The sequence below is a fragment of the Myripristis murdjan genome, chromosome 10, assembly GCF_902150065.1.
Source record: "Myripristis murdjan chromosome 10, fMyrMur1.1, whole genome shotgun sequence".
Lineage (NCBI taxonomy): Eukaryota > Metazoa > Chordata > Actinopteri > Holocentriformes > Holocentridae > Myripristis > Myripristis murdjan.
In genome coordinates, this window is record NC_043989.1 from 22592667 (window position 1) to 22612657 (window position 19991).

The 19991-nt window shown below is 41.6% G+C and overlaps 5 protein-coding genes and 1 pseudogene across 5 annotated transcripts in view; all 6 read left to right on the forward strand.

The window, feature by feature from the left end:
* The window catches only part of LOC115366762 (protocadherin gamma-C5-like), a 256394-nt gene that overhangs the window by 103842 nt on the left and 132561 nt on the right, over positions 1-19991 (forward strand). The gene's annotated exons all lie outside the window — the stretch shown is intronic.
* LOC115366766 (protocadherin gamma-A4-like) lies at positions 1207-4274 on the forward strand. The gene has a single exon (XM_030062385.1). The coding sequence runs from the start codon at positions 1248-1250 to the stop codon at positions 3687-3689; it is 2442 nt and encodes an 813-aa protein (XP_029918245.1). The 5' UTR covers positions 1207-1247; the 3' UTR covers positions 3690-4274.
* LOC115366940 (protocadherin gamma-A3-like) lies at positions 4769-7569 on the forward strand. Its single transcript, XM_030062609.1, has one exon. The coding sequence runs from the start codon at positions 5098-5100 to the stop codon at positions 7567-7569; it is 2472 nt and encodes an 823-aa protein (XP_029918469.1). The 5' UTR covers positions 4769-5097.
* On the forward strand, positions 8823-11318 carry LOC115366943 (protocadherin gamma-A10-like). Its single transcript, XM_030062613.1, has one exon. The coding sequence runs from the start codon at positions 8823-8825 to the stop codon at positions 11316-11318; it is 2496 nt and encodes an 831-aa protein (XP_029918473.1).
* LOC115366944 (protocadherin gamma-A1-like) lies at positions 12058-14731 on the forward strand (annotated as a pseudogene).
* LOC115366945 (protocadherin beta-16-like) lies at positions 15420-19221 on the forward strand. The gene is made up of 2 exons (XM_030062614.1): positions 15420-17997; positions 19216-19221. Exons 1-2 carry the CDS (start codon positions 15598-15600, stop codon positions 19219-19221), a joined length of 2406 nt encoding a protein of 801 aa, XP_029918474.1. The 5' UTR covers positions 15420-15597.

The following is a 19991-nucleotide window of genomic DNA, read 5'->3' on the forward strand; positions in this document are numbered from 1 at the left end:
TTTTAATGCACTTTCCTTCAAACTGCCTTGCCTTAACTCAGTCATATCATTGAGTTCTCAAGAGAATGTGGCTGGCATTAAACTGAGTTTTAAATGTAGAAGAATACTGCAAAAAATAGTTACGGTATGACCAAGACACTGTCCAGATGAGGAAAAAGTGAGCTCCGAGTCTTTCACTCAAAAACATCTTGTATCTGCATAGCATTGTTGGTGGTATATCTGTCTCTTCTAGAATAGTTTCCTGCCTTTATGGTTCAACAGTCATACAGGAAAAACTATGCATGGACAGAGTGAAACTTGTGAGGTTTTGAATATGTTAAGACCCCATAGAGGAGGTGCAGAGGTGGGGACCTAGAGAAACAAAAAAAAACTAATGTAGGTACATGAACTGAGCCCTAAAAAGTAAAATAAGGATGAAAAAAGGGAGGGGAAAAAACACACAGATTGGCCCTGATATTATGTATTATGTTGTTTGTTCTGTATGAACTGGCAAAGAAGTATATGACATTTTTTGATGATAAAATTAGACATGCTTTTTTTTAAATTATTATTATTATTAATTTGTGGACTCTTATTAATAATTTATCTTTTAGTGTGTGTGTCCTCTTTGTGTATGCTGTAAAGAAGAGACCCATACACTTAATCTTTAGCTGGCACTGTAGTTTTTACCTTACCTGTGTTTAAACTTTGATTTTCTTTATGGAAACTGACCTGGTGGAGGCCTAATGTGGGCTGAAACATTGTCTTTTGCCTTGAGGAACAACAAAGGTAGCTTACTCTACTGACCTTTTTTGTGCAAGTAAACAACGTTTGTGTGACTACTGCTCCATTGTACTGTTCATGAGGTGGTCCTTAAGGATTTAGGGGAGTTAGAGAGGAACTTTTAAGATGTAGATATGGCTGGTATTTGATATAATTATGATGCGTCAACTTTTTCTGTTGCCTCTATACAAGGCAGTGGTTATTCTCATATTATACTCTAAGGGCCGCTGTTGGTCTTTAAAGCACATGTGGAGCTTTTGAAATTCAACTACTCCTCCTACATTCCTTTTAGTGTATAATGGCGAGCAGGACCAACGACAACACCAATTTCTGAGCATTTTCGCCATTCTGTTTTTGAGACTACCATATTCAATTACATATTTTGGATAAACAGTGCAGCGGCGGAGAGGAGTTGCTGTTTCTTGCTCGTGAGGCCTTTTTTTGCATGTGATTGGTTGGAATAAGACTGATTTTTTTTCGGGAGTATGCCTTTTATCAGCAACGAACGGTCGATTAAATGGCAAGTACAGATTTTCATCGTTATTTGTCTCATAGAAGCGGCGTTCAGCCAGATTCGATACTCAATCCCAGAGGAGATGAGAAAGGGCTCCTTTGTAGGAAATGTGGCAGAGGATTTAGGTATCGACGCTGAGAGAATGAAATCAGGTGGCGCCCGAATCGTAAACGGCGATAACATTGAGTATATCAAGCTAGATGTAGACAAAGGCACTCTGGTCGTAGGAGAAAGGATTGATAGGGAGCAGCTCTGCGGCCAGACATCCCCCTGTAGCCTGAACTTTGAAATGATCATGATGAATCCGATGCAGCTACATAGCATTGTAGTGGAGGTGTTGGATATTAATGATAATTCACCTATGTTCCCTGAAAAAGAAATACATTTAGAAATACTGGAGTCTGCTCTTCCAGGAACTGAAATATTACAGGAGAGTGCAACCGACCCCGATGTTGGCATCAATGCTTTACACGGCTATACGTTGCACCCGACAACTAATTTCAACATTAAGGTCCAGTCCAGCCCAAATGGTATTAAATATGCACAGTTGTTCCTTTTTAATGCTCTAGATCGTGAGAAGGAAGAAAACCTGCTCCTCACTCTAACTGCTGTCGACGGCGGTGAACCACAGCGATCGGAGACGCTTAAAATACGCATAACTGTCCTCGACACAAATGATAATGCTCCAGTTTTTACGCAATCTATTTTTAAGGCGTATGTAGCTGAAAATATACCAGAAGGAACTTTAGTGATAACAGTGAGTGCAACGGATACAGATGAAGGGATTAATGGCCGTGTTACATACCACTTTAATCGCATGTCTTATAATGTTGCAGAGCTATTTAGTCTGGACGAACATACCGGTGACATAACTGTAAATGGGCAGATTGATTATGAAAAGAATAAAATGTATGAAATCGGTGTGCAGGCGAAAGATCAAGGTGGGCAAAGCACATCAACAAAAGTAATAATTGAGGTGACAGACGTAAACGACAACGCTCCTATAATAACACTAACATCATTTTCTAGTCCCATCGCCGAAGATTCAAGTATTGGAACTACTGTTGCTATCATAAACGTTAAAGATATAGATTCCGGTAAAAATGGCAAAATTGACTGCACAATTAACACGAAGATCCCGTTTGCTATCCGCTCATCTCTGAAAAATTATTATACGGTTGTAACAGACGGTGTCCTGGACAGGGAGCGCTATCCTGATTATAACATAACTTTCACTGCAGTGGATGAGGGTAGGCCACCACTGTCGACTAACAAGACATTAACACTTAGAGTGTCGGATGTCAATGATAATGCCCCCGTTTTTGCACAGAGACATTATGAAGCTAACATTATTGAGAATAATTCCCCGGGATTCTCTGCGCTTTCTGTGAAAGCATACGACTTTGACTCGGGGCAGAACTCACGCGTAACTTATTTACTTATTGACACTCAGTTTAATGGAAACTCGATGTCCTCTTACATCTCTGTTAATGCTGAAAGTGGAGCTTTACAGGCTGTTCGATCATTCGACTATGAGCAAATTAAGACTTTCAAGGTTTTTGTAAAAGCGCAGGATGGCGGGTCCCCTCCGCTAAGCAGCAATGCCACTGTTAAAATAAATATTGTAGACCAGAATGACAACGCCCCTCAGGTTCTGTACCCAGTCCAGACTGGTGGCTCTCTGGTGGCTGAAATGGTGCCTCGTTCAGCAGAGGTGGGCTATCTGGTGACAAAAGTGGTGGCTGTTGATGTGGACTCTGGCCAGAATGCCTGGCTCTCCTATAAACTGCAGAAAGCCACAGACAGGGCGCTGTTTGAAGTGGGCTTACAGAATGGGGAAATCAGAACTATCCGCCAAGTCACTGATAAAGATGCTGTGAAACAACGGCTGACTGTTGTGGTGGAGGACAACGGCCAGCCCTCTCGTTCAGCTACAGTCATTGTTAACGTGGCGGTGGCAGACAGCTTCCCTGAAGTGCTGTCGGAGTTCATTGACTTTACACAGGACAAGGAGTACAATGACAACCTGACTTTTTACTTGGTCTTGGCTTTGGCTGTGGTTTCCTTTCTGTTCCTCACGTGCCTGGTGGTTATTATATCAGTGAAAATCTACAGGTGGAGGCAGTCTCGCATCCTGTATCAGTCCAACCTGCCGGTGATTCCATATTATCCCCCACGTTACTCAGACACTTTGGGGACAGGGACTCTTCCACACGTGTACAATTACGAGGTGTGCAGGACGACTGACTCCAGAAAGAGTGACTGTAAGTTCGGCAGAGCCGGTAGTCAGAACGTCCTGATAATGGAGCCCAGTTCAACGGGAACTATGAAGACTGAGAAGAGCATCCTGGATGAACTAGGAACTCCTTTAGAGGTGAGTTCAGTGATGTTAATTATTAGTGTCTCACCATGAATGAAATATGTTGTTTCCAGTATAGGTTATCATAAACTATAGCTACTCTCCGACTCACATTTTCAGAACCCCGAACAATGGACAGCTCCTCTCAGGAAAGTTAAAGAGATTTGCTTTTGTGCGTAAGATTTCGTATTGTTACATTTAATCAATCTTTCCCTACTGACCAGTTCACTTTAGAACTATTGCAACAAGTAGAACAAGTTGGCTGAACTACAAAGCCTTGGTGGCCTTTTTAGTCCATTGCGATAACACGAATGTGAATTCCACATACCCAGCATTGAACTACCTCTTGTTATTCAGCAAAAGTTCATGTCACGGTGGGAGGTAGGTGGAGGACCCAAATGCAGGAGCAAGCAGGCAAAAATGCTCAATGGCAAACAACATATTTAATTACTCACAGGGATCGCAGGAAACACAAGGAACACTGGGCAGGAAACAGTGCATAACATAACACAATGAACAGACAAGGAACATAACTCAAAACAGGACTTAAATACACAAGAACTAAATGATCAAGCAAGACACGCCTGAGGAAGGGGCTGGAGCACAAGACAGGAGAACACAGAAAAGATAGGCTGAGGGAAACACTGGGAGGGAACAAAACAATCAGGGATAATAGACAGACTCAGGACAGGTGTGGCACTAGGAGGGGCAAACAAGACACAGGTGAAATCACTAAAAAGAACCAGGCAAAAGAAACACATGAAACCAGACCAAACAAAACACAAGAAACACAAAACCATGGCAGTTCAGTTCAATTCAACTAAAAATAAATAAAAATATATTAAGAATAAGAATAAACAAACAAACAAATAATGAATAAATAAGCTTTATTTATCCCCAAGGGGAAATTCTAGGGCAGGCACAGTAAAAAGACAGTAGACAGGCATATAGCACTGTGACATATCTGTACGCATACACATATAAAGTAACTGTGCAAATGTTATAATATTCCTACAGCAATAAAATAAATCATTATGGGCAGCCAGGTGAAAAGCTCTGTTCTCATTAGTCATCATAATTTTCATATTATACGTTAAAAAAAAAAAAAAAAAAAAAAAAAACAGCTATGTAATTCTTCTCGTAATTACTATGCTTAGATACACTTATGTTACTGCAATAAACAGTGTGGTGATCTTTTTCCCTCGTGTTAATGATGTTCATGTTTTGGGCTGTAAGGGACGCTGTTGATCAGTGATAGAAAACCAGCTTTGCCTGAGATTCGAGCCAGCGCCCCTACTGACTGAATTTAACCAGGGCGGAGAGGAAAGGGCTTCATAAGACCCAATTTATGATGAGACGTGCTTAAGATACAGAGGATCTACGTAGTGCGACTGAACTTGCTACTGTGTGGATTATGCATTTGAGTCTTTTGATGTAGTATTTTTCTTTTCCTTTTTACGCGATGCCGTTTGAGAAGTCGAACTTTTGGTCCATAAAATGTCGTTTGTTTTGCGTGTCGACATGGACGTTTATACTCTTCCTCGCGTATTTCACACATATTGTCTCTGGCCAAATACGGTATTCCATCGCAGAGGAAATGAAGAAGGGGGCACTTATTGGAAATTTAGCGCAAGACCTTGGATTGGATCTGCAAAGGCTACGTTCTGGTCGGGTCCGTATCGTGACCGCAGAGAGCATCCAGTATATTGAGCTGAAGACAGACAAAGGGATTCTAGTCGTGAGTGAAAGGATAGACCGGGAACAGCTTTGTCAAGAGGTAACACCGTGTAGCTTCAGCTTTGAGGTGATTTTAGAAAATCCCATGGAACTGCACCGAGTAACTGTGGAAATTAATGATATTAATGACAATTCACCTATGTTTCGAAAGGATGAAATTAAATTCGAGATAAGTGAATCGGCCACACTTGGATCACGCTTCATGTTAGCCAGTGCAGAAGACGCAGACGTAGGCAATAATGGACTGCAGAAATATATACTAACTACCAATGATATGTTTGTATTGAAGCAGCATTCAACTCCAGATGGTAAAAAATACGCTGAAATGATTTTACAAAAACCGTTAGACAGAGAAAATCAGCCAAAAATTTCCTTGAAGCTCATCGCTTTGGACGGTGGGACTCCACAGAGATCAGGCACAGTAAATATAGACATCACTGTCCTCGATGCTAATGATAATCCTCCCATTTTCAGTCAGTCAGTCTATGTGGCTACTGTCATGGAAAACGCTGCAATAGGAACCTGTATTACCACAGTGAATGCGACAGATGCAGACAGTGGATCAAACAGTCTCATCACATACAGGTTTTCCAACATGAAAGAGTATCTTAATGATATTTTTCAAATGGACGAAATCACGGGGGTGATAACACTCGTAGGGCACATAGATTATGAAAAAGACAAGAAATATGAAATTATGATTGAGGCTGTGGACCAAGGTGGTCTTACAGATTCTGGTAAAGTTCTTATTGACATTGTAGACGTCAACGACAACGCACCTGTAATAAATGTCATGTCATTCTCAAGCCCTGTACCAGAGGATGCTACACCTGGCACCACAGTGGCAATAATCCATGTGAAAGACGCAGACTCTGAGCAACACGGTCAAATTAGGTGCTCAATTGATAACAACATCCCTTTTAAGGTAAAGTCAACACTGACTAATTATTACACATTAGTAACGGATTCAGTCTTTGACAGAGAAATTGTGCCAGAATATAACATAACTGTAACAGCGACTGATTCGGGATCACCCTCCCTGTCCAGCACTACAACGTTACGTCTAAGAATTTCTGATGTAAATGACAACGCTCCATTGTTTGACAAAATGAGTTATGATGCTTACATCATAGAGAACAATCCCTCAGGTATGTCTATATTCACCGTCAGCGCACGGGACACTGACTGGAATCAAAACGCGAAAATCTCGTACTTTCTCGAAGACACACAAGTTAGTGGTAATCCAGTAACTACTTTTGTATCTATAAACACGGAAACTGGAGTTTTACATGCAGTGCGCTCATTTGATTATGAACAGCTTAAACAACTTCAACTAGTTGTCAAGGCGCAGGATGGAGGCTCTCCTCCACTGAGCAGCAATGCCACTGTTAAAATAAATATTCTAGACCAGAACGACAACGCCCCTCAGGTTCTATATCCAGTCCAGACTGGTGGCTCTCTGGTAGCTGAAATGGTGCCTCGTTCAGCAGAAGTGGGCTATCTGGTGACTAAAGTGGTGGCTGTTGATGTGGACTCTGGCCAGAATGCCTGGCTCTCCTATAAACTGCAGAAAGCCACAGACAGGGCGCTGTTCGAAGTGGGCTTACAGAATGGGGAAATCAGAACTATCCGCCAAGTCACTGATAAAGATGCTGTGAAACAACGGCTGACTGTTGTGGTGGAGGACAACGGCCAGCCCTCCCGTTCAGCTACAGTCAGTGTTAACGTGGCGGTGGCGGACAGCTTCCCTGAAGTGTTGTCGGAATTCACTGACTTTAGACAGGACAAGGAGTACAATGACAACCTGACTTTTTACTTGGTCTTGGCTTTGGCTGTGGTTTCCTTTCTGTTCATCACGTGCCTGGTGGTTATTATATCAGTGAAAATCTACAGGTGGAGACAGTCTCGCATCCTGTATCAGTCCAACTTGCCGGTGATTCCATATTATCCCCCACGTTACTCAGACACTTTGGGGACAGGGACTCTCCCACACGTGTACAATTACGAGGTGTGCAGGACGACTGACTCCAGAAAGAGTGACTGTAGGTTCGGCAGAGCCGGTAGTCAGAACGTCCTGATAATGGAGCCCAGTTCAACAGGGACGATGCAGCGGATACAGAGTGACAGGAGCATCCTGGATGAACCAGACTCTCCTCTAGAGGTTAGTGTCTTTAAGAAGAAATGTTGCATTTATTGAATTGAAATCAGTCATGGCACGGGCAACAGGTCTGCAATGTGGATAGCCACAGTGTATGTTCAATTGCATATGTGTTTTTTTAGTTGTTCAAGCTATGTTTTTTCCCCTCTAGATGGATCATATTAATCTATAAAATATATAATCACTCAAATCAGAAGTCCTTTCAGAGGAGAAGGGATAACCTCAGTCCTTCAAATGTTTTTCACTTGTTGATAGTGCATTTAGGTCGTTTGGCAACATTTGTTTTGAAGTGACAAGTTGCTTTTGGTGGTTTGCTGTTTCAGCACCATGGACAGCGCAAATGAGATTCCTTGTTCAATTCCTGTGCATACTGTTAACCGGTGTGTGTGTGTGTGTGTGTGTGTGTGTGTGTGTGTGTGTGTGTGTGTGTGTGTGTGTGTGTGTGTGTGTGTGTGTGCGTGCGTGCGTGCGTGCGTGCGTGCGTGCGTGTGCATGTGCGCGTGTGTGTGTTTGATGTATTTTTTTGTATATTGTATGTGCTAGTGTTATAGCTCTCTCTCTGCTCTCTCCTATTGAGGTTTGCTTACTTCATTATGTTTACATTTTGAACCAGTTCAGTTTGTTAGCAGATCATTTAATAATCATTTCCGTCAGTAGTGAGAGGCGATGATGGACAGTTCCACTAGTACTGTCTTTGTATGGATTCAAATTTCTGGTTTTAGGACAACGCTATAAAAATATTTTATAATTGGAGGCTACCTCACATGTCTGATTCACTCCGTTTTCCACTGTTCTTTTTCAGAGTTTTTAAAACTGAAATGTTTCATTTTTATTTCTCTCACGGCAATGTCAGTTGCCATTCTGAAGTGACGACCATAAACGTTTAATTGTTTTTCCCACGTCATTTTTTTTTCCAATCTTGGTGTACAATATAAAGTTTTATGATTAGGCAACGGCGCCGAATTCTTCACAGCTGTAATTTGCTATTAAGATCTGCTTTTTGATTGTATGTGTTCACCTTTTGGACTCTAAGGGACGCTGTTGATTAGTAAAAAAACGATCTTGTGCTGTAACAACTGCAGTGTAGAGGAGAGGAAAGAATCACTGTCCGAGTGGGGTTTGACGGAGATACGCCTGCTTCAAAACAACATGTTTGCTATATTTACTTCTTTAAAATAGAAGAACTCGGGAAGAAGAAATTAATCCGATTATGAACTGGAATGCTTGCATATTTTTTTTCACTGGTAAGAGGATTTTTTGTTCAGTTCACTTGGGATTTTATTCCTTAAGACATGGAGCTGAGTCGGCCCCAATGCGAGAAATGGCGTTTGTGTTCTAGGCCCACATATACATGGCAACGGCTGTTACATCTCGTGTTTTTATTGTACACCGTCAGTGGACAAATCCGGTATTCAGTCCCAGAGGAGATGAAAAAGGGTTCGCTTATCGGGAATGTGGCACAAGATCTGGGGATAGACCTGCAGAGGCTCCGCTCTGGACGGGCCCGTATCGTGACCGGAGAGAGCATTCAGTACGCCGAGCTGAAGGCAGACAAAGGGATCCTAGTCGTGAATGAGAGAATCGACCGAGAACAGCTTTGTGGAGACGTAACACCTTGTAGCCTCAGCTTTGAAATCATTTTAGAAAACCCCATTGAACTCCACCGTGTAATAGTAGAAATATTGGACGTAAATGACAATGCGCCAACTTTCAAAAATAATGTAATTACATTGGAAATCAGCGAATCTGCTGCAGTAGGATCACATTTCGACTTAGAGAGCGCTTTTGATCCCGATGTAGGCGTTAACAATTTGCATAATTACGTTTTGTCCACAAATAACAATTTCGTTTTGAAACAACATTCAAACGCTGATGGAATAAAATTCGCAGAAATTATATTGCAGAAGCCTTTAGACAGAGAACTGGATCCCCAGCTCTCTTTAAAGCTGATAGCAGTGGACGGTGGGACTCCACAGAGATCTGGTACTGTAAATATAGATATAACTGTTTTGGATGCCAATGACAATGCTCCTGTTTTTAATCAATCTATGTACAAGGCTACCGTGACAGAAAATGCACCCATTGGTACCTATATTACTACTGTCAACGCTTCAGATGCCGACAGCGGATCTAATGGTTTGGTTACTTATAGTTTTTCTAACCTAATGGGGCACTCTGCCAACGTATTTCAAATTGACAGTGTGTCTGGTAAAATTTATGTTGCTGATAACATTGATTTTGAAAAAGATAAAAAATACGAGTTGAGAGTTGGGGCCAAAGATCACGGTGGTCTGACTGATGCAAGTAAAGTTATAATTGAAGTTACTGACGTTAATGATAACGCCCCAGTTATCAATGTAATGTCCTTCTCCAGCCCTGTTTCAGAACATGTCCCTGTTGGGTCGACTATAGCTGTTATATATGTTAAGGATTCAGACTCAGAAAAAAACGGACAAATAAAATGCTTAATAGATACGAAACTCCCCTTTAAAATCCAGTCCTCTTTGACTAATTACTACAACTTGCTTTCAGATATAGCTTTCGACCGTGAAACCGTGCCAGAATACAACGTAACTATTACTGCCACCGATTCAGGGTCACCTCCACTTTCCAGTACAACAACTTTACATCTTAAAATATCTGATGTAAACGATAACGCGCCGTTGTTCACTAAATCAACTTATGTTGCCTATATCACTGAAAATAATACTCCTGGGGTGTCAATATTTAGTGTGAGCGCGCAAGATTATGACTGGAATCAAAACGCGAGAATATCATACCTCCTGGAGGACACACAGGTCAATGGAAGTCCAGTATCTACGTATCTTTCCATAAATTCTGACACGGGTGTTGTACATGCTGTTCGCACTTTTGATTATGAGCAAATAAAAGAGCTTCAACTAGCTGTCAAAGCGCAGGACGGAGGTTCGCCTCCACTCAGTAGCAATGTGAGTGTGAAAATACTGATCCAGGACCAGAACGACAACGCCCCTCAGGTGCTGTACCCAGTCCAGACTGGTGGCTCTCTGGTGGCTGAAATTGTGCCTCGTTCAGCAGAGGTGGGCTATCTGGTGACAAAAGTGGTGGCTGTTGATGTGGACTCTGGCCAGAATGCCTGGCTCTCCTATAAACTGCAGAAAGCCACAGACAGGGCGCTGTTTGAAGTGGGCTTACAGAATGGGGAAATCAGAACTATCCGCCAAGTCACTGACAAAGATACTGTGAAGCAAAGGCTGACTGTTGTGGTGGAGGACAACGGCCATCCCTCCCGTTCAGCTACAGTCATTGTTAACGTGGCGGTGGCAGACAGCTTCCCTGAAGTGCTGTCGGAGTTCACTGACTTTACACAGGACAAGGAGTACAATGACAACCTGACTTTTTTCTTGGTCTTGGCTTTGGCTGTGGTTTCCTTTCTGTTCATCACGTGCCTGGTGGTTATTATATCAGTGAAAATCTACAGATGGAGACAGTCTCGCATCCTGTATCAGTCCAACCTGCCGGTGATTCCATATTATCCCCCACGTTACTCAGACACTTTGGGGACAGGGACTCTCCCACACGTGTACAATTACGAGGTGTGCAGGACGACTGACTCCAGAAAGAGTGACTGTAAGTTCGGCAGAGCCGGTAGTCAGAACGTCCTGATAATGGATCCCAGTTCAACAGGGACGATGCAGCGGATACAGAGTGACAAGAGCATCCTGGATGAACTAGACTCTCCTCTAGAGGTTAGTTTTGTGTATGTCTTCACAACAAGCATGAGAAGATGTGAAATTATGAAACTATGAATATTTTCCGTATAGTTTCATTTCATTTGAATTCGCAGAGGAGGCTATACACAAAACAAACACAAACAACATGTTAATGCTTATATAACCCTGGATCATCATCTCTTAAAACGAATGAAAAGTAACCAACCAACTTGGATTTGCGCAACTGTAAATTGTATTTTTTTTCCTCTTCGATTTTTTTCATTTATTCATTGTTCATTCTATGGTTGTGTGGCAAACTATTTCGCATCATTATCTTCCAAAATATAGTGCTCATTTGAATACACTTAACCTGATCGGTTTCCGAGAAAACTTTGCGCTGTTTTTACTCTGTTGATTGCGTTTCAGCACCATGGACAGAATAGTGCATTGGGAAGCTTGTTTGTCTTTCTGCCTTGTAGCGCTCTAGAAATGTCACTTTTGATCATTATTGTTCATATTCTTGGAAACTCTGTCTTTCCCCTTTTATATCGTTATACATATGTGTGTGTGTGTGTGTGTGGGTGTGTGTGTGTGTGTGTGTGTGTGTGTGTGTGTGTGTGTGTGTTGGAGGGGGGGTGTTTGTGTGTGTCAGTCAGAGAGACAAGGAGATAGGGATTGATTTTGCATATCACCTGTCCACATGTAGATGCAACTACAATGCCGTATGATTTTATTTTATTTATTCATTTATTTTTAATAAATAGAGCGTATTGTTGTTTGATATAGTTATTTCAAAAGTTCACTTTACCTTATGTGTAATTATGTGCAGCGAACTCTTAGGGACGCTGTTGGCCAAGCTGACGTTTCAGACCACATTTGCAGCAGTCCCTCCCCCATTATCTCTATTTGTCGAGGAGAAAGGGGAAAAAACGAAAATGTACATTTTGGACTAGGGAGATGATCAAACACGGAGATATCCGTCATATGGCCGTTTATTCTTGGAGTGCGAATTACGGATTATCTTTTCCCTCCGACATTTAGGCCTACGTTTGAAAACCAGTTAAGGTCTACGGATTTAATTTTAGGATTTGTGGGAAGGGAAACACTGGACAGAACAATGACACGGCAAGTGCTGTTGTTTATTTCAGTTCTCTCTCTCAGTTCAGTGCTCGGACAGGTCAGCTACTCCATCCCCGAGGAAATGGTGAAAGGATCTTTGGTCGGTAACATCGCTCAGGATTTAGGGTTAGATGTGAAAAGGTTGAAATCAGGTAAAGCTCGCATTTACAACGCAGGCGATAAAGACTACATCGAACTGAATAAAGATAGAGGAGTGCTGCTTATCAAAGAGAGAATAGATAGAGAGACGCTCTGCGGACAGACGACGCCCTGTGCTCTTGATTTTCAAATAATTTTCGAGAATCCTATGGAATTTTACAGCATCACGGTCGAAATCACCGATATTAATGATAACGCTCCCAGTTTCAAAAATAATCAAATGAAATTCGACATAAGCGAAATGGCTCAAATTGGAGCTAAATTTGTTTTAGAAAAGGCGATTGACCATGACGTGGGGGTTAATGGTCTTCAAAGTTATGCACTGAAATCGAGTGACAATTTCGCTTTAAATCCTTATCGAATTGGTACAAGTAGTAATGTTGAAATGGTTTTAAAGAAACCTCTTGACCGAGAAAAACAGGAACGGTTATCTCTTGTGCTGACTGCCTTAGATGGGGGCGAACCGCAGCTCTCTGGAACGATGCAAATTATCATTGCAGTGCTAGACGCAAATGATAATGCCCCTGTTTGTACTCAAACAGAGTACAAAGCTAACGTGAAGGAAAATGCGGTGAAAGGTACGGTTTTAACTAAGGTGAGCGCAACCGATGCAGATCAAGGTTCTCATGGTCATATCCACTATTCAGTATCAAATGTCGCTGAGGAGGCACTAGATCTATTTAAGGTTGATGAGAACAGTGGAGTAATTGAATTAATTGGTAAAATTGACTATGAGAGGATGAAACTATGAGATTTACGTGCAAGCTACAGACCAAGGTGGCCATTCGGACGTTTGTAAAGTATTAATTGAAGTACTCGACACTAATGATAACTCACCAACTATAAATATTATGTCAAAATCAACGAGTATATCAGAAGATGTAAAGCCAGGAACAGTTGTGACTATGATCAACATTCAAGATCCAGATTCGAATGATAATGGCAAAGTTCAGTGTATTTTACAGGATAGCATTCCTTTTGCAATGAAATCAACATCAAGCAATTTCTTCAGTTTAGTGACCGACAGTGATTTGAACAGAGAGAGAGCCTCTGAGTATAATATCACAGTGACTTGCTCTGATGAGGGAGTCCCCTCCCTTTCCAGCAGCGTTACTCTCACCTTACAGATCTCAGATGTGAATGACAACGCGCCTGTCTTTGAGATGAGCTCATATGAGGCCTACATTGTAGAAAACAACACCCCAGGCCTCTCTATATTCACAGTGAAAGCCAGAGACGCTGACTGGAACCAGAATGCCCGTGTCTCTTACATACTGGAGGACTCCTCGGTTAACGGAGTGCCCGTCTCCTCATATGTGTCTGTTAGTGCTGACAGTGGAGTCATCCATGCAGTTCGCTCTTTTGACTACGAGCAGATCAAAGATTTCCATTTTCGCGTCAAAGCACAGGATGGAGGTTCTCCTCCACTCAGTAGCAATGTGAGTGTGAAAATACTGATCCAGGACCAGAACGACAACGCCCCTCAGGTTCTGTACCCAGTCCAGACTGGTGGCTCTCTGGTGGCTGAAATGGTGCCTCGTTCAGCAGAAGTGGGCTATCTGGTGACCAAAGTGGTGGCTGTGGATGTGGACTCTGGCCAGAATGCCTGGCTCTCCTATAAACTGCAGAAAGCCACAGACAGGGCGCTGTTCGAAGTGGGCTTACAGAATGGGGAAATCAGAACTATCCGCCAAGTCACTGATAAAGATGCTGTGAAACAAAGGCTGACTGTTGTGGTGGAGGACAACGGCCAGCCCTCTCGTTCAGCTACAGTCAATGTTAACGTGGCGGTGGCGGACAGCTTCCCTGAAGTGTTGTCGGAGTTCACTGACTTTACACAGGACAAGGAGTACAATGACAATCTGACTTTTTACTTGGTCTTGGCTTTGGCTGTGGTTTCTTTTCTGTTCACCACGTGCCTGGTGGTTATTATATCAGTGAAAATCTACAGATGGAGACAGTCTCGCATTCTGTATCACTCCAACCTGCCGGTGATTCCATGTTATCCCCCGCGTTACTCAGACACTTTGGGGACAGGGACTCTCCCACACGTGTACAATTACGAGGTGTGCAGGACGACTGACTCCAGAAAGAGTGACTGTAAGTTCGGCAGGGCCGGTAGTCAGAACGTCCTGATAATGGATCCCAGTTCAACAGGGACGATGCAGCGGATACAGAGTGACAAGAGCATCCTGGATGAACCAGACTCTCCTCTAGAGGTTAGTGCTTAATAAGGATAATGTTCTAAGTCTCGTAAGGTAACTTTATTTTTACCCTTCACCCATTCTTCAAGACCTTGGAGAGCGACTAACTGCAAGCAATTACAGTGTGATAGCTGCACGTAGTTTTGCACACCCTCAGTTTTCACGTACTAGTGAACGTGATGATTTTTTTTTAATTTATTTATTTTATTTGTTATTTGTTTGTTTTTTGTTTATTCACTGTAACTCACTCATTCACTCCCCCACTCACTGATTCATTTTATCATTATTATCATTATTTTTCCTATTATAATTTCATGCTTTTATCTCCTGCTTTAGAGGTCGACAATGTGGATATTTAGCGTTACTAATAACAACACGTTGGACTAGCCGCTTTTTTCATTGAAAATGCCTTCACAAATTTCAGAAATTTCGTTCATGTCTGTATAAAAAACAGAGTCTGTCCAAGTTCTTTCTCCCCTCATGTTTAGAAAGAGATAATTTTATTTCCTTACTCGATGACAACATCCGACACTTGCCACTGAAGTCATTTCCTGTGCGATTTTATATCTTTCTTTTTTTAAGTATAAGTTTTTGTTGTTTTCTGTAATTCAGAGTACTGGACAGAGAGGGCCGCTGTAGGCCAATAAGTTGAAACGTCAGTGCAGTCTTGCAGGCATACATATCCCACCAATTCCATATTAGACAATGCATGAGGAAGATGCAGAGCTAATACAGTCCGTGTCACGGGGCGAATTAACGGAGACGTGGATCATTTTCTCCACAGGAATTTTGGATTTTGAATCTATTATTCTCGTAACACTTGTTTTTGGGGAAAAAGCGACAAGCTACGGAAAATAGGCCAAAGGGTTTCAAGGATTCTTTCCTCAACAAAAATGTCGGACAGAACAATGAGGAGGCAAGTATCGTTATTTTTCTCGATTATGTCTCTCACATCAGTGCTCGGACAGGTCAGCTACACAATTCCCGAAGAAATGGCGAAAGGCTCTCTAGTCGGTAATATAGCACATGATTTAGGTTTAGATGTTAAAAGACTAATATCAGGGAAAGCTCGGATACACACTGGAAATAACGCGGAATACATCGAGCTGAGTAGAGAAAGAGGAATGCTCCTAATCAAAGAAAGAATAGACAGAGAAGCGCTGTGCGGCCAAGTGACACCTTGTGCTTTACATTTTCAGATAATTTTGGAAAACCCCATAGAGTTTTACAGGGTCACGATCGAAATCACTGATGTCAATGACAATACACCTCTCTTCCAGAAGGATGCAATGAAATTTGATATAAGCGAGTCGGCTATGATCGGTGCAAAATTCGTTCTCGAGAGGGCGTTTGATTCTGACATTGGGGTAAATGGGCTACAGAGCTATTCACTCCACCCTACCGATAATTTCATTTTAAAATTGCACGGTCAAGCTGATGGCAGTAAAAAGGTAGAAATGGTTTTACAGAAACCCTTAGACCGAGAGAAAGAGGAGCAGATATCTTTACTGCTGACTGCTATGGATGGGGGCGAGCCAATGATGTCTGGAACGGTGCAGATTTACGTTACCGTCTTAGACGCAAACGACAATGCTCCCGTTTTTTCTCAACCAATATATAAGGCACGTTTGGAAGAAAATTCTCCGAAAGATACGCTGTTAACTACAGTGAGAGCAACGGATAAAGACCATGGTTCAAATGGCTTGGTTACATATTCAATATCCAGTAGCACAGTTGGTATTCTGGATCACTTTAAAATAGATGAAATCAACGGAGATGTGCGTTTGATAGGCGACGTAGATTATGAAAAATCAAAACAGTATCAAATTGATATTGAAGCTAAAGACCAAGGGGGACTATCAGACTCCTGTAAGTTAGTAGTGGATATCATTGATGTTAATGACAACAAACCCCTAATAGATCTTATGTCGTCATCACGGCAGATTCCAGAAGACTCTCAGTCTCAGACAGTGATAGCAGTAATGAGTGTACATGATCCTGATTCTGACAACAATGGATTAGTCAGCTGCGTTCTTCCTGAAATTATTCCTTTCACAATAAAATCAACATCAAATGGTTTCTATACAGTGTTGACAAACAGTGATTTAGACCGTGAAAAGGCCTCTGAGTTCAATATTACTGTGACTTGCTCTGATGAGGGAGTCCCCTCCCTCTCCAGCAGCGTCACTCTCACCGTACAGATCTCAGATGTGAATGACAACGCGCCTGTCTTTGAGAGGAGCTCATATGAGGCCTTCATTGTAGAAAACAACACCCCAGGCCTCTCTATATTCACAGTGAAAGCCAGAGACGCTGACTGGAACCAGAATGCCCGTGTCTCTTACATACTGGAGGACTCCTCGATTAACGGTGTGCCCGTCTCCTCATATGTGTCTGTCAGTGCTGATAGTGGAGTCATCCATGCAGTGCGCTCTTTTGACTACGAGCAGATCAAAGATTTCCATTTTCGCGTCAAAGCGCAGGATGGAGGCTCTCCTCCACTGAGTAGCATTGCGAGTGTGAAAATACTGATCCAGGACCAGAACGACAACGCCCCTCAGGTTCTGTACCCAGTCCAGACTGGTGGCTCTCTGGTGGCTGAAATGGTGCCTCGTTCAGCAGAGGTGGGCTATCTGGTGACCAAAGTGGTGGCTGTGGATGTGGACTCTGGCCAGAATGCCTGGCTCTCCTATAAACTGCAGAAAGCCACAGACAGGGCGCTGTTTGAAGTGGGCTTACAGAACGGGGAAATCAGAACTATCCGCCAAGTCACTGATAAAGATGCTGTGAAACAACGGCTGACTGTTGTGGTGGAGGACAACGGCCAGCCCTCTCGTTCAGCTACAGTCAATGTTAACATGGCGGTGGCGGACAGCTTCCCTGAAGTGCTGTCGGAGTTCACTGACTTTACACAGGACAAGGAGTACAATGACAACCTGACGTTTTACTTGGTCTTGGCTTTGGCTGTGGTTTCCTTTCTGTTCATCACATGCCTGGTGGTTATTATATCAGTGAAAATCTACAGATGGAGACAGTCTCGTATCCTTTATCAGTCCAACCTGCCGGTGATTCCATATTATCCCCCACGTTATTCAGACACTTTGGGGACAGGGACTCTCCCACACGTGTACAATTACGAGGTGTGCAGGACGACTGACTCCAGAAAGAGTGACTGTAAGTTCGGCAGAGCCGGTAGTCAGAATGTCCTGATAATGGAGCCCAGTTCAACAGGAACGATGCAGCGGATACAGACTGAGAAAAGCATCCTGGATGAACCAGACTCTCCTCTAGAGGTTAGAATATTTCTATTTATTTTACATTAGAACTGTATGGTGCATCAGTTGCTAAAATATGTTGACAACTGTCTTTCTGCATTTTGGACAGAGGCATTAGTTTTAGAACCAGACTCTTTTGTCTTTGTTTACCCAAACTGAACTGAATATCTGACTTTTTTTGTGTCTATATATTTTTACTTCTTCAACACTTTACAGTGGCCTTTTCCACTGTGTTTGTCCTTGTCTTCATCAATGGACCAGTAGTTAAAATTACATTATGTCATTATTTAGGTACTTGGTGAAGCACACTGCAAAATACAGTGTAATGTCAAAGTGTACAAACGTAATGTCTTAACTGAAGTACCTTCAAAAAAATTACAGCATTTGATGTAAATAGATTAGATTAGATTAGATTCAACTTTATTGTCATTGCACAAAGCACAAGTGCTAAAACAACAAAATGCAGTTTAGCATCTAACCCAAAGTGAAAACAAACAAAAAAACATAAACAAAGTGCAGTGCAGCGAATGTAAATATATGTATAGTTTCTTTAGTACATTGTTTACAGTGGTGGAATATGAACAGTAAATACAGCATGATATGGTCTCTGGAGTCTAGTGAAAGTAACAACAAATAGAACTGAGTAATGTATCATTCCCATTCTTTCCTTTACTTAATTAGCATAATTAATGAATTGCCTTGCTGAGCATTAAGGTGATAGGCTGTATTATATTATATGACATGATGTTAGATTTTTTTTTTTTTTTTTCCCAGCCAAATTGTGACCAGTGTTCTCTGTTCTGAGTTTAAGAGTTGGGAGAGGAATTGTATGAATTCTATCCCTGGTGAAAAATTATATTGTTAGTTTAATAAACTTATTTAATTTTACATACCATGTTACAACCTTTTCAATAACCAATGCACCAGGCCCACAAATACTGCATATGTGTGCAGGTACATATGAACACTGCACAAAACAAAGAAAATGTTATGCTTGGTGTAAGTTTTAGAATTTAGAATTGCACTGTCTTAATTTGGGAAACAGAGAGCTGCTGATTGGGGGTGGTGTAACCATCAATAACTTGAAAAAAAAAAAAAAAAACCTGTTAATGAGTGACAATCTCAATATGCCAGAACCATTTTTAACATTATAACCAGCATGTAGCTCAGAAAGGCACAAGATAACCTATATCAGTAATGAATTGTGTTTAATAGCACAACCTGTAATTGTGTCAGGTGTAGAAACATGTAGTTCTGTACAGTATGTTGACACACTTTGGAGTTATTTTGTTTCCTTACTCTGTTTTGAATATATTAAATATTAGGGAAATTTCACCAGACACCTGGACAATTATATTGTGTACTAACAAGGCATTCCCATATGGTAGTGCACAGGTGGATACACTAGAATAAGGCCATTATAAAGTATAATCTATACATACCTATACATACATACATACATGCCTGTTGCCTTCATCAGGGTGTAAGGTCCCAAACTAACAAACGGTATGTATGGCAAGGGCAATAACAAATTAGGACTGCAGGGAGGAATAGTGAGAGCACTGCGTTTCTAAAGAGGACCACAGATACAAAACACAAATCACCTGGAATTGGTCTAAATATTTTACAAATAAGGTTTCACATCTTTTTCTTCAACAAAAGCTGCAAATTCCATGGCTTCATGTTTCCAAATTAAAAAAGAAAAAAAAAATGTTCCCATTTGAATTGGAGATTTTTATTTATCACCCTGACAGATACTCTTTTGGACTACCTCAAGGCCCTGAACGTTTAAATAAGAAGAATCTTTCTCATGTATTCCCATAAAATTTCTGGCCACAGGGTACTCAAGGTTACTTGTGCAAATAACATTTATGTGTTCTGCTGGATGGTCCTTCAATCTCTTCTGTGTCCTCCCAACATAGAAGCAACTAGGAGGACATATTAATTATATCTATCTATATCTATATCTATATCTATATGTCTAACTATCTATATCTATCTATCTATCTATA